Here is an 11,294-nt window from a genome sequence, read left to right as displayed (position 1 = left end):
TCAATAAACACACAAAAAATTTGATTGTATTTATGTCTAAATTTGACGTATATGAAATTAACGTGTACTTTTGCAAATTTCGTTGTGTGGCAATAATTCGATTATAAATTTGCGATGTCCCGCGACAGTTCGATAAGAAAGAGTGTCTTTGTCGGCCTGCCGCCGGATCTGAAGCCATGGCAACGCATCGATTGGCCGCCGTTAATCCAGACGCGTCTCTTAAAGGACTGGGGACAATACTACAGCCATCGGCTGTGCAACAAGAAGGCGTTGGCATCGTTTCGTCGCGCCCTCGAAGTGTCGAGGGAGATGGAGACGAGGAGCACAACGGCATTGCCATCGGTTGCCTCCTTTCGTCCATCATCAATGGTGCAACAACAACAATCGATGCACTATCAGCTGGAGGCATATAAAACGTTGCATGCGCGGAGCAAGTGTCATCGTGGCATGGCACAGAATGAGGATGCTTACAGGGATGTGTTGGAGGCGCAACGGCTGATGGAGCTGAAGGGGCAATTGAACTCGGGTCTCATACTCGACAAGTGCGACATGCTGCTCGATTGCAATCGCTTCGAGGAGAATCTCTGTCAGCTCTACAACGAAGCGACCAAGTTTCGCGGTCACTCGATCCACGATCGCTTCGTGAAGCACAGAGCTCTAGTGAGTTTGGAAGATCGCTAAAAAGATTCTTATTTCCTAAACATTCAAATTTTCACAGTAGTGTTTGCTACTGGTCGGATTTCCATCTGCGTATATTTTTCAAAATTATGCTTTTCCCTCTAGTTTTTCTCAGTCTTCTGCTAATCATTCTCTAAGTTCTCCTCTCTCATTATGCAACGCATTTTCTATTCCTTATTTGATTGGCTTGGTCTCTCTATAGTTCATGAATCCTTTAACTCAATTTTGTATATTTTCTTTCTAATTCTTCACTAATACTTCACATTTTGTGTCCCTTGTTATATTTGTTCTTTTTATTTTTCCTGTGTTTATTTTCCCACTCTTCTTTCTTATTCTTCTTTAATCACATTTCTTTCTTTTCTTTTTTGCATATAACATTTAATTTTTTCATTACTTAATTTTTTTTTATCTTAAAAGTAGTTTATTTAATTTTGCATTTCCTCTTATCTTTTATTTGCTTTAAGTTTTCGATTACTCTATCTGAATTTTCCAACTCTTCTCTCTCATTCTTCTGCGAACACTTAATTTTCTATATATTATTCCACACATTTATTTAATTTGTTTAGACGCTTCTTCTGTGCAATTATTTAAATGTCTATCTTCATTCATTTTCCTTTTTTCGATTTTCTGCAAATACATCACATTTTTGTTCTCTTCTCCATAAAGTAACTTTTTCTTTATTCTTTGCTGCTATTCTTTTTTGTCTTCAAATTTTGCATTCTTCATATTCCATCTCTTTACCATATCTTCTACCTTCTCCTAACTTTTACTGAATAGAATTTCTATATATTTTTTGCTTTCTAATCATTGATCTAAATTTTTCATCTCTTCTTCATTCTTCGGCTAATACTTAATTTTCTCTGATCTTTACTTACTCATAAAAGTAGTTTATTCTTCATCTCTTATTTGCCATATCTTCTACCTTCTCGTAAATTTTACTGAATAGATTTCTATATCTTTTCCTTTCTTTTATTTTCTCTTATGTTAATGAATTTTTGTCTTCATATTTCATCTCCTCTTTCTCATTCTTCTGTTAATACTTCATTTTCTGCATTTTCTCTTTATTATTGAACACATTTTCTGATCCTTACTCACAAAAGTACTTTATTCTTTACATTACATCTGATCATTTTCATTCTTCAATCTCCTCCTATCTTTCAATCCTTTCTTCACATTGTTGAATCCTCCCCCATCTGATTTTTCCATCTCTTCTTTCTCTCTACACCCCCCTCGTGCTCTCCTTAGACCAACACAGTGCTCGACGATTGTTTGGGGAGTCGTCTGGATCCGTTTATGCTGCAGAATCTGCCATTAATACTGCGCAATCGTCCCACAACCACCGCCTTTGTGCCACGCCCCATGTGGCAAAGGTTGCGCGAGAAATCGGAATGCGATGTCGAGAGCGTGACCCTGAAGAATGAGATATCGCTGTCGCCCTTGGAGCAAGCGCGTCGCCGTGTCACCGAGAAAGTGTACAACTATCATTATCTGGGAAGCAGTGCCATCGATGTGAAAATGTTGCAAGGACTGCGCAACAACAAACAGTTGCTCAATCCGCTCTACGTGCAAACCGCTGACAAAATCCACGAATTCAGCTGCGAACAATATGCGATAGTCCGAAAGTTTATGGTAAAACTATCGATACTAGAATATATTTTATATATAATTATTTTGAATCTTTAGAAAATGATGCATGTTCGAAGGCCGATTTATCCGATTTGGGAAAAGCATCGTGAGAACTATCTGTATTATGTGGAGTATCAGACGAGACGTGATTGTTATCGCATTTTGCGTGACGTTCGTCGTCTGCGCCTTGAGCATAATATCGATCGTCTCACCGACTATGTGGAGCACATAATGTCAACGAAAATTGTGCTGAAAACCCAACGAACATTGCCCTGGAAATTCGAGTTCATCAACGAGGTGTACAACATTTTGGGTTTGGCTCACATCGATCGACGTGCGGTGCCCAAAGATGTGGACTTCTTGAATCAAAAGAATCAGGACATACTCTATAGACTGCCAAAGGATCGCATGCGAAATTTTTCCAGCATATTCGGTGGCCACAACGTATACGAGGATGTGGCCAAGGCTACCGAACGTGCGGAAAACTCCACGTAAGTGGGCGAAGTAAATCAAAGTACAATAGGGAAAGAATTTAAAAGGCAGATGAAATTTAGTATTAGTATCAAGGAATCAACTATTTAAAAGGCAGTATTTTGTATTGGGATGGGGATTATATTTGAATGAGCAACCTCTTTCAAATAGTTGCTTTTTCAATAATCCCAATCTTCACATGAGGTGAGGTTGGGTCCCCAATAATAATCCTGATCTATATAGGCATACAATTAAAAAAAAAAAAATGTTGTACCTTAACATTTAATGTATCCATATGAAAATTGCGATTATTGAAAAACCAACTAATTGAAAGACAGTTCACTTGTTAGGATTTTAAATGACAGTTCTTCCATATAAAGTTGGAAACTTTTACTGAATTGAGAAAAATTTTTAGACTGAGAGCGGTTGAGGATTGTAGATGTCAGACATCCATTTAGATCGACAGTTCATCCATATGAAGCGTAAGAAGTTTTATTGAATTGTGAGAGCGTTTTTATACATTCCTACATATATTTATAAGGATTCCAAAGAAACCTTCAGGACTGGAGGTAAAAAGGACTAGGTCTAAAGACAATTAACTAAAACAATTCATCCAAATTGGAAAAGATGAAGCTGCCAACATATACAAATTTAACTACCTGACTGCAGACTGACTTTTTGCCCAAGCTACCAACGCTAGAAAGCTGTAATTTTTGCACTATTACATTTCACAGTGCAATAAATCAAGGTTTTTTAGAAGTGCCAACTCTTAACATAGGTACTTTTCATTAATGACTGACAAGCGGAACATCTGAATTAAAAGGAAAATCAATGTTTGGTTTATTAAAATGAAATCGGTCTGTAAGGCCAACTAAACGTATACTTAATGTTAAGTTTCAAAGATATTAACTACTGTTTCATATCAAAATTCTTCATTTCATTATGTGGTAAAAGTTAACATTGCTGTTGTGGTTCTAAGGCTCCAGAGTACATGGGCCCTAGTACCGAAAAAATACTACAAAATACCCAAGGCCATAAGTAGTATATCAATAAATTTTAAAATACCACAAAAACCTATAAATCGATCAATTTCAAAATATATCAAAAGTCATATTTAGTATATCAATCAATTTCAAAATATTAAAATATGCCAAAAGTCATATTTAGTATAGCATAGATAAATTTAAAAATACCAAAAAATGCTAAATATACCAAATGTCGTATTCGGTCAATTTCACAATACCAAAAAAAGTTACAATATACCAAACGTCATACTTAGTATATCCATCAAATTCAAAATGCCGCAAAAATACTAAAATATACCAAAACTCATATTTAGTATATCGATAAATTTTAAAATCTTCCTTCTCTCTCTCTCTATCCTCTTTTTCTCTCTCTCCGTTCTCTCCTTCGCATTCTCTCTTTATATATAGATATCTCACTCTCTACCTCTTTCCATCTCTTGCAGCTTGATCATCGACAAACTGAAGGAGCGCTTTCGTCACTCGCGCTTCGGCATCGAGCGAGCTTATCTGATGTTTGCGATAGCGCGCCAGCATTTCAAAGAGTCGCACTTTGGCAAATGCGTGCGAATGGCACGCAATGCGGAAAAAGGTGAGTTGAGTTGTCAGTTGACTACAAATGAATAGTTTTTCAATGTCGAATTTCCTTGCCACAGAGGCAAACGCCTGCAACAGTTTGATATGGCGCTTCAATGCCTCGTTTCTGATCTGTCAGGTGCATGCGTCACTCAATCGACACGAGCGCTTAAGGGACTCACTGCAAAAGACCAATACCATCGCCAGGAAATTGAACTCGCCCCAACTGTTGGCCTACTTGGAGCTGTGCAATGCGGTGAACAGCTATCAATTGGAATATCGTCGTTATCATCGCAAGCGCAAGGAACGTGGATCGCGCGGGGCTTTAGTTTAGTGTTCTTGTGGCAGAGTTGCAAGTTGCAACTGAGAAGTGATTGCAGCCGCAGCGAACTGATTGCAGCAGCAAATGTAGTTGCAATCGTTTTGCAGCTACAATTGTTGCTCCAATTATTGCTGCTGTCGCTGCAAATTTCGTTTTTCTTTCAAATTGGTTTTGTGGTTTTTCGTATTACTTTTTTTTTATGATATTGTTGAGCTTTATAAGTGTTTTAACAACCATTTAATATTAACTATTTCTTAATAATTCCAAAATTTGGTTTCTTTTATTTATGTTGTTGTTAATTTATCGTCTTTTTAGACTTTGCTAGCAATAAATACATAAAAAATTAACAATAACAATTTCTATTTTATGTTTTTTTTTATGTCTATCAATATATAATCATTTTTTAACTAGCAGTAAGAATTTATTAATGTTAAAATTGTATTTTGTGTACTTCGCTATTTTTTATACCCGCTACCCACAAAGTAAAAGGGTATATATAACGTTGTGCCTTCAGGAAATGTATGTAACAGGCAGAAGAAGGAATCTTCAACCGGATAAAGTATATATATTCTTAATCTGGCCATGTCCGTCTGTCTGTCTGTCCATCCGTCCGTATTAACACCTAAATCTCAGAGACTATAAGAGATAAATATATATTTTTTAGTCGACAGTATTTGCACGCAAATCAAGTTTGTTTGAAATTTTTGCCACACCCACTTTCGCCCCACAAATCAATAAAAATTTAACAACAATTTTGAATATAAATTCACGATTTTGAATACATACAATTGAAACTATAATCTTTCGAGTTTAATTTTTCGTCTATGCTGTCATTAAATAATTATTCTTATTAAGCATTTGCAATTTAATAATAACTAAAATAAATATAATTTGTGTTTATTTTTTTATATATTTTTTTATTAGCGTTTCAATAAATAAATAACAAGCATTTAACAGTAATAATTTTTTAATTAATCAAAATAAATTTATTGTGTGACTTCTTATTTTTTAATAGCATTTTTTATTTTTGTTTTTTTATTTTTTATAAAAAAATTTGTAGCATTTTTATTCGAGTTGAATTTTGTTGTCTATGCTAGCAATAAATAAGTATTAATTAACAAGCATTTAGCGTTTAACAATTCATTAACAATTACAATAAATTAATAACAATCGTCTGCAGTTGCAATGTTGCAATTAAACAAAGCTGCGCTGACGCAAGCGCAGGCGACGCCAACGTTGTTGTTGCTGTTGTTGTTGTTGTTGTTGCTGTTGCTGCAACTGTTGCTCCTCTTGTTGCTGTTGTTGTTGTTGCAGTTGATGTTGTATCTCATTAGCTATGTCATCAACAGCTTGACGATTTGGCTCATTGTTTAAAGCGTTGCTGCTGTTAATGTGGTTGCTGCTGCTGCTGTTGTTGCTGTTGCTATGGCTGCTGCTGTTGTTGGGCCTCGCAGCACTTTCATTGCTGTTGGCAATTGCCGCCTCCTGGTCATCGTCTTTATTATCTTCTGCTGCATCATCATCATCATTATCATTGTCATCGTTATCTTCTTCGGTTGTTGCTGCTGCTGCCTCCGTCTGCGTTCCCTCGCCATCCTCCTCCTCTTGCTCCTCCTCCTCTTCTTCTTGTTCAGCAGTTGCCTCCGTTTTAATGTCAATGTCTTCGGCTGCCGTTGCTGCTGCTGCTGCTGCTTCCTCTGCTGCAGCTTCAACTTTGTCATCATCATCCACATTCACCTCATTGTCAATGTCGTTTTCTATTTCAGCTGTTGTTGTTGCTTCTGCTGCTGCTGCTGCTTCCTCTTCACGCGACGCCTCTGGCTGTTCAGTCTTCGACTGCTCCTCCTCCTTTTCATTCTCCTCCTCCTCCTCCACCTCTTCTTCGTCATGTGCCACCGCCTCCGCTTCTGTCTCCTGCAGTTGCTGTTGCTCTGTTGCCTCCTTTTGCTCTGTTGGTTTTTTGGTTGTTGCTGTCGTTGCTGCTGCTGTTGCTGCTGCTGTTTGTTCATTGGCAATTGTTTCACTTATTTCGTTGAACTCTGGCTCGCTCTCATCGCCATAAAGCTGACCAAGACTGAGCATTGCTGGTTGCTGTTGTTGCTGTTGTGGTTGCTGCTGCGATTGATATTGTTGCTGCTCTGGCTGTTGTTGTTGTTGTTGCTCAGGTTGCTGCTGGGATTGATGTTGATATTCTTGTTGTTGTTGATGTTGCTCCTCTTGTTGGTGCTGTTGCATTTGCAGCTCTTCTGCTTGGGTTGCCTCCTCTTCTTCGTAGTCTTCTGTTGCCGCTTCATCTTCTTCACCCGCCATCAGCATTTCACTTTCAATGGGCAATGGCTCCGGCTCCAACTCCAACTCTGATTGCTGTTGTTGCTCTGTTTGTTGCTGCTGTTGTTCCTCTGTGTTCTCCTCCTGTTGCTGCTCTGTTTCTTCCTTCTGTTGATGCTGCTCTTGATGCTCTTCTTGCTTCTCCTGTTGCTCAGCTTGTTCCATTATCAACTCCGCATCTGGCTGTTGTTCTTCCTTCTGTTGCTCCTGTTGCTGTTGCTCCTGTTGATGTTGCTCCTGTTGCTGCTGCTCCTTCTCCTTCTCCCCCTTCTCCTCCTCCCCCTCCTCCTCTTCCCCTGCCTGCTCCTGCTGCTTCTCTGACTCAGCCACATCCGTATAATCATAATCAGTGTGCTCATCTTGATCCAACAGCTCCTCCTCCTCCTGCACCTCTTCCTCATCCTCCGCCTGCTCCTGCTCTCCAATGGGCAACACTGGCTTGCCATTCTTGTCCACATACTGAACCCCACTCAGTCCCATGCGCATGCACTGGAAATGCATCTCGAAGAGATCCGTTGTGGCCAGCCGGACCACAAAGTCCATGCACATGTTGAGATTGTTCTCCACCATTTGGATGTCGGTGAGTTGAACGCACATCGCCATCGGCACGCCCATCATGACGGGTATGCAGAAGGGCGTCGGGTTGCGCAGCGAGATGCCAAACTTGGACGATGGTCGCTCGTTTAAATACATCTCCAGTTGCGCCTCCTCCAGCTGTGGCACAAAAGTGATGTTCGCACAAACTGCAACAGTGAAATGAAACGAAAAATTAAAAATACGTAGCTGAGAAATGGAAAGTTGCGGGTGGCAAAGCGACACAAAACAATTTGTGGCATTTTGATTGGCAAATGCAAGCGTGTCACGACATGGCGTGGCATGCCACACACAACATATATCTCTCTCTCTCTCTCTCTCTCTCTTTCTTTCTGTCTTTCTCTCCCTCTCTTATCCTCTCTCTCCTTTCTCTATTTCTTTGTCTCTCTCTCTCTCTATATATCTTTTTTTCTGTCTTTCTCTTTCCCTCTCCCTTTCTCTCTATATCTTTCTCTCTCTTTTCTCTATCTATCTTTACCTTTTTTCTCTATCTGCATCTCAATTTCTATCTCTTTCTCAATTTCTCTCTCTATCTCTCTATATCTTTCCTTCTGTATTTCTCTTTCCCTCTCCCTTTCTCTCTATATCTTTCTCACTCTTTTATCTCTATCTCTATATCTATATTTACCTTTTATTCTCTATCTGCATCTCAATCGCAATCTCTCTCTCTCTCTCTCTGCATCTCAATCGCAATCTCTCTCTCTCTCTCTCTCTCTCTCTCTCTCTCTCTCTTCCTCTCACTCTTTCTCAATTGCTCTCTTTATCTCTAAGTCTATATATATCCCTATCACTCCCTCTCTTTCTCTCGCTCTCTTTCTCTAATGTTATCTTCATATCTACGCATGTATCTTTCTCTATGTCTATCGCTCTTTCTCTCTATGTCTATCTCTCGTTTTCTCTCTCTCTCTCTCTTTCTCTCACCCACTCTGTCTCTCCTTCCTACCCCTATTTCTATCTCTATCTCTGACTCTATGATTATGTTATCTATATCTAAATCTATATCTATTTCTTTCTCTCTATCTCTATCTCTATCTACATATCTATATCTATATCTATACCTATATCTATACCTATATCTATACCTACATCTATATCTTTATCCATATCTATATCCATATCTATATCTATATCTAGCTCTATATCTGTCTCTATATTTTTCTTTAACTTTTTCTTTAACTTCAACTTTATCTCTATCTCTATTTTTCTATCAATCTCTATCTCTACCTCTATCTCTGTCTCTACTTTTATCTCTATCTCTTTCTCTCCCCATACCTCCATCTTTCTCTTCCCCACTCATTCATTTACTCACCCTTCTGATCGAACTTGTACTGATCGACCTTGAGGCCGGCACAGCAGCCGCATGCCACGCCGCGGCAGACGCAAGGTTGTCCGAACGTGGACCAAATCGAACCCTTTTCGGAGTACTTGACGCTGGCCAAGTTGCGGCCACGGGACACGCTCACCGTTGGGGGCAAGTACGGTGTGTGTGTGGCAAGGTCATAGAAGATCAATCCATTGCTGTAGCTGCGTGCCTCAATCAAGCCGACGCAGATGCCGCACAATAATAATGCCACATTCAAGTACCACATTTTAAATTAAATTACGAAAAACACTTTACGGAAAATATCCTTTAAAGCACCGCAAAAAAAAAAATCGAAGCAGTTTGAACAACACTCGAAAAAAAACAGTAGAAAAGAAAATCACTTGCAAAAAAAAAATAAAATACACTCAAAAAATCAACGCGCGTTTTGCTGTTGGCAATTGCTGTTGTGATTGCTGTTGTGATTGCTGTGGTTGCTGTTGCTGTTTGAACCGCTCGCGAGCAACGACAATTAAATATTAAAACGCTGAACGCGTCGAGCGTTTGCTTAAAAATGAAATGGAAACTGCCACAGACGCCAGTCTGCAGTCGGCGCTGGCAGCGGCAGAGGCAGCGACGCTGGCAGCGACAGCAGTGACAAAAACAACAACAACAATCGCAGCTACAATTGCGGGAGTTTTTTTTTCTGTCTTCTTTCTTCTTTTACATTTTATTTTATTTCTTTTGCTGCTGCGCCAAGTCCAAGTCCAAGTCTCCACTCTTCACTCTCCACTCTTCGCTCTCCACTCTTCAACTCTCCACTCTCCACTCTTCAAGCAAGTCGATCAATTTACATACACAGATAATCGTGATTTATTTATTTATTTTGCAAGTTATTTATGTTTTCTTTTTTATTTTTTGCACAATTGAATTGTTTTGATTTACTTGTTAAATTGCATTTCTTTTTTTTTCTTTTTTATTTGCAGTTTCGTATGCAATTATGTATTTGATCTTTAATCGCTGTCTTCCCAATCAAGTTACAACTATTTATTCGTTTAGTTTTAATGAGTAATTTGAATTTATTTGATTTATGAGTAATTTGAATTGGTTTCATTTATTATCTAGCATTTTATTTAGTGTAATTTATTTTAAGCTATCCCAAAAACTAGCAAATATTTGCAGTCTACGTGTTTTTTTTTAATTTTTGCTAACAAGTTTACACTTTTTCTAACATTTTATTTATTGAAATATATTTTAAGTTATCTCACGCAGCGATTTTTTTTATTTCTGCTAATAATTGTAAAATAAACTGCAATTTATTTATTAATTTTTTATCTTATTAGTTTTTATTTTTATTCAATAATTTTTTTTTCTTATTATTATACATTTTAATTTAAGAATTGTTTTTCTTATTAATTTAATTAATTATTAATTTTCATTTTTATTTAATAATTTATTTGCTTATTTTTAGTTTTCGTTTTTTATTTTATTATTAGATTAAACATATGTACATAAGTTTGAGAAAAAGTAATATTGATCTTGTTGCATTAAATTTTTGGTTGCCATTTTTTTATTTCTATTCACTTTTTGTTTAATCATTTTGTTTCAAAATGTTTTTTCATTAAACATTGATTAAATATTGCTTTATACATATTTTAGCAATTAGAGATTTTTCTTTTTTATAGATTACTGAATAACAAAATTAAACATTATTTTGTATTTAGTGTATTTCATTTTTTTTTTTTTAATAAGTTTAATTAATTTTGTGTGTGCTTTTTTTATATTTTATTTGCTTATTGTATTAAATGAAGTAATAAATACTAAATTCAATTTAATGACTCGAGTATTTATATTTTATTGCTCTACCTTTCAGAAAAACCTTCTTACTTGAAGCTTTTAGCTATTTTGTTTTTAGTAATTTCATTGGGCTAAAATATTTATAACGCTTAACAAATTATTGTTATTAGCTAAATTATAGAACTATCGAACAATCAGCTCTCTCGCTCGCTCTCTCTCTCTCTTTCTTAATCTCCTAAGCAAAAAAATCCGTTAACTCCCCATTCGCAATAGTTGTTATCAGCACGCTGCAATCATCGACGTCGCTGCCTCTGCCTCTGCCGCCTATCGACTGCGACGCTGGCGTTGACGTTGAAGTCGCTGCCTGCTGCCTGCAGCCGGCTGACCGCGCAGCTGTTGTTGTAATTGCTGTTGTTGCTGCTATTTGCGATGCTTCTTTTTTCTTTTTCTTCGTTTGGTGTTTTTGACTTTTCTTGTTGTTGTTTGCTTGGCTTCTTGACTTCTGCTGCCGTAAAGCTGGTGTTGTTGTTGTTGGTGCTGTTACTGTTGTTTTTGTCATTGCGGTAGACATTTTCGTTTT

At 37.5% G+C, this 11,294-nt stretch overlaps 2 protein-coding genes across 2 annotated transcripts; one reads left to right on the top strand and one right to left on the bottom strand.

The window, feature by feature from the left end:
* LOC133848446 (uncharacterized) lies at positions 1 to 4,923 on the top strand. Its single transcript, XM_062284007.1, has 5 exons — positions 1 to 660; positions 1,924 to 2,307; positions 2,362 to 2,795; positions 4,244 to 4,389; positions 4,454 to 4,923. The coding sequence occupies exons 1-5, from the start codon at positions 115 to 117 to the stop codon at positions 4,705 to 4,707; spliced, it is 1,764 nt and encodes a 587-aa protein (XP_062139991.1). The 5' UTR covers positions 1 to 114; the 3' UTR covers positions 4,708 to 4,923.
* Positions 4,924 to 5,747: 824 nt separating this feature from the next.
* LOC133847707 (cilia- and flagella-associated protein 251) lies at positions 5,748 to 9,453 on the bottom strand. Its single transcript, XM_062282895.1, has 3 exons — positions 8,927 to 9,453; positions 6,861 to 7,766; positions 5,748 to 6,800 (listed from the first exon to the last, which is right to left on the bottom strand). The coding sequence occupies exons 1-3, from the start codon at positions 9,204 to 9,206 to the stop codon at positions 5,890 to 5,892; spliced, it is 2,097 nt and encodes a 698-aa protein (XP_062138879.1). The 5' UTR covers positions 9,207 to 9,453; the 3' UTR covers positions 5,748 to 5,889.
* Positions 9,454 to 11,294: the final 1,841 nt, after the last annotated feature.

The sequence above is a fragment of the Drosophila sulfurigaster genome, chromosome X (genome assembly GCF_023558435.1).
Source record: "Drosophila sulfurigaster albostrigata strain 15112-1811.04 chromosome X, ASM2355843v2, whole genome shotgun sequence".
Lineage (NCBI taxonomy): Eukaryota > Metazoa > Arthropoda > Insecta > Diptera > Drosophilidae > Drosophila > Drosophila sulfurigaster.
This window is presented reverse-complemented; position numbering and strand designations above follow the sequence as displayed.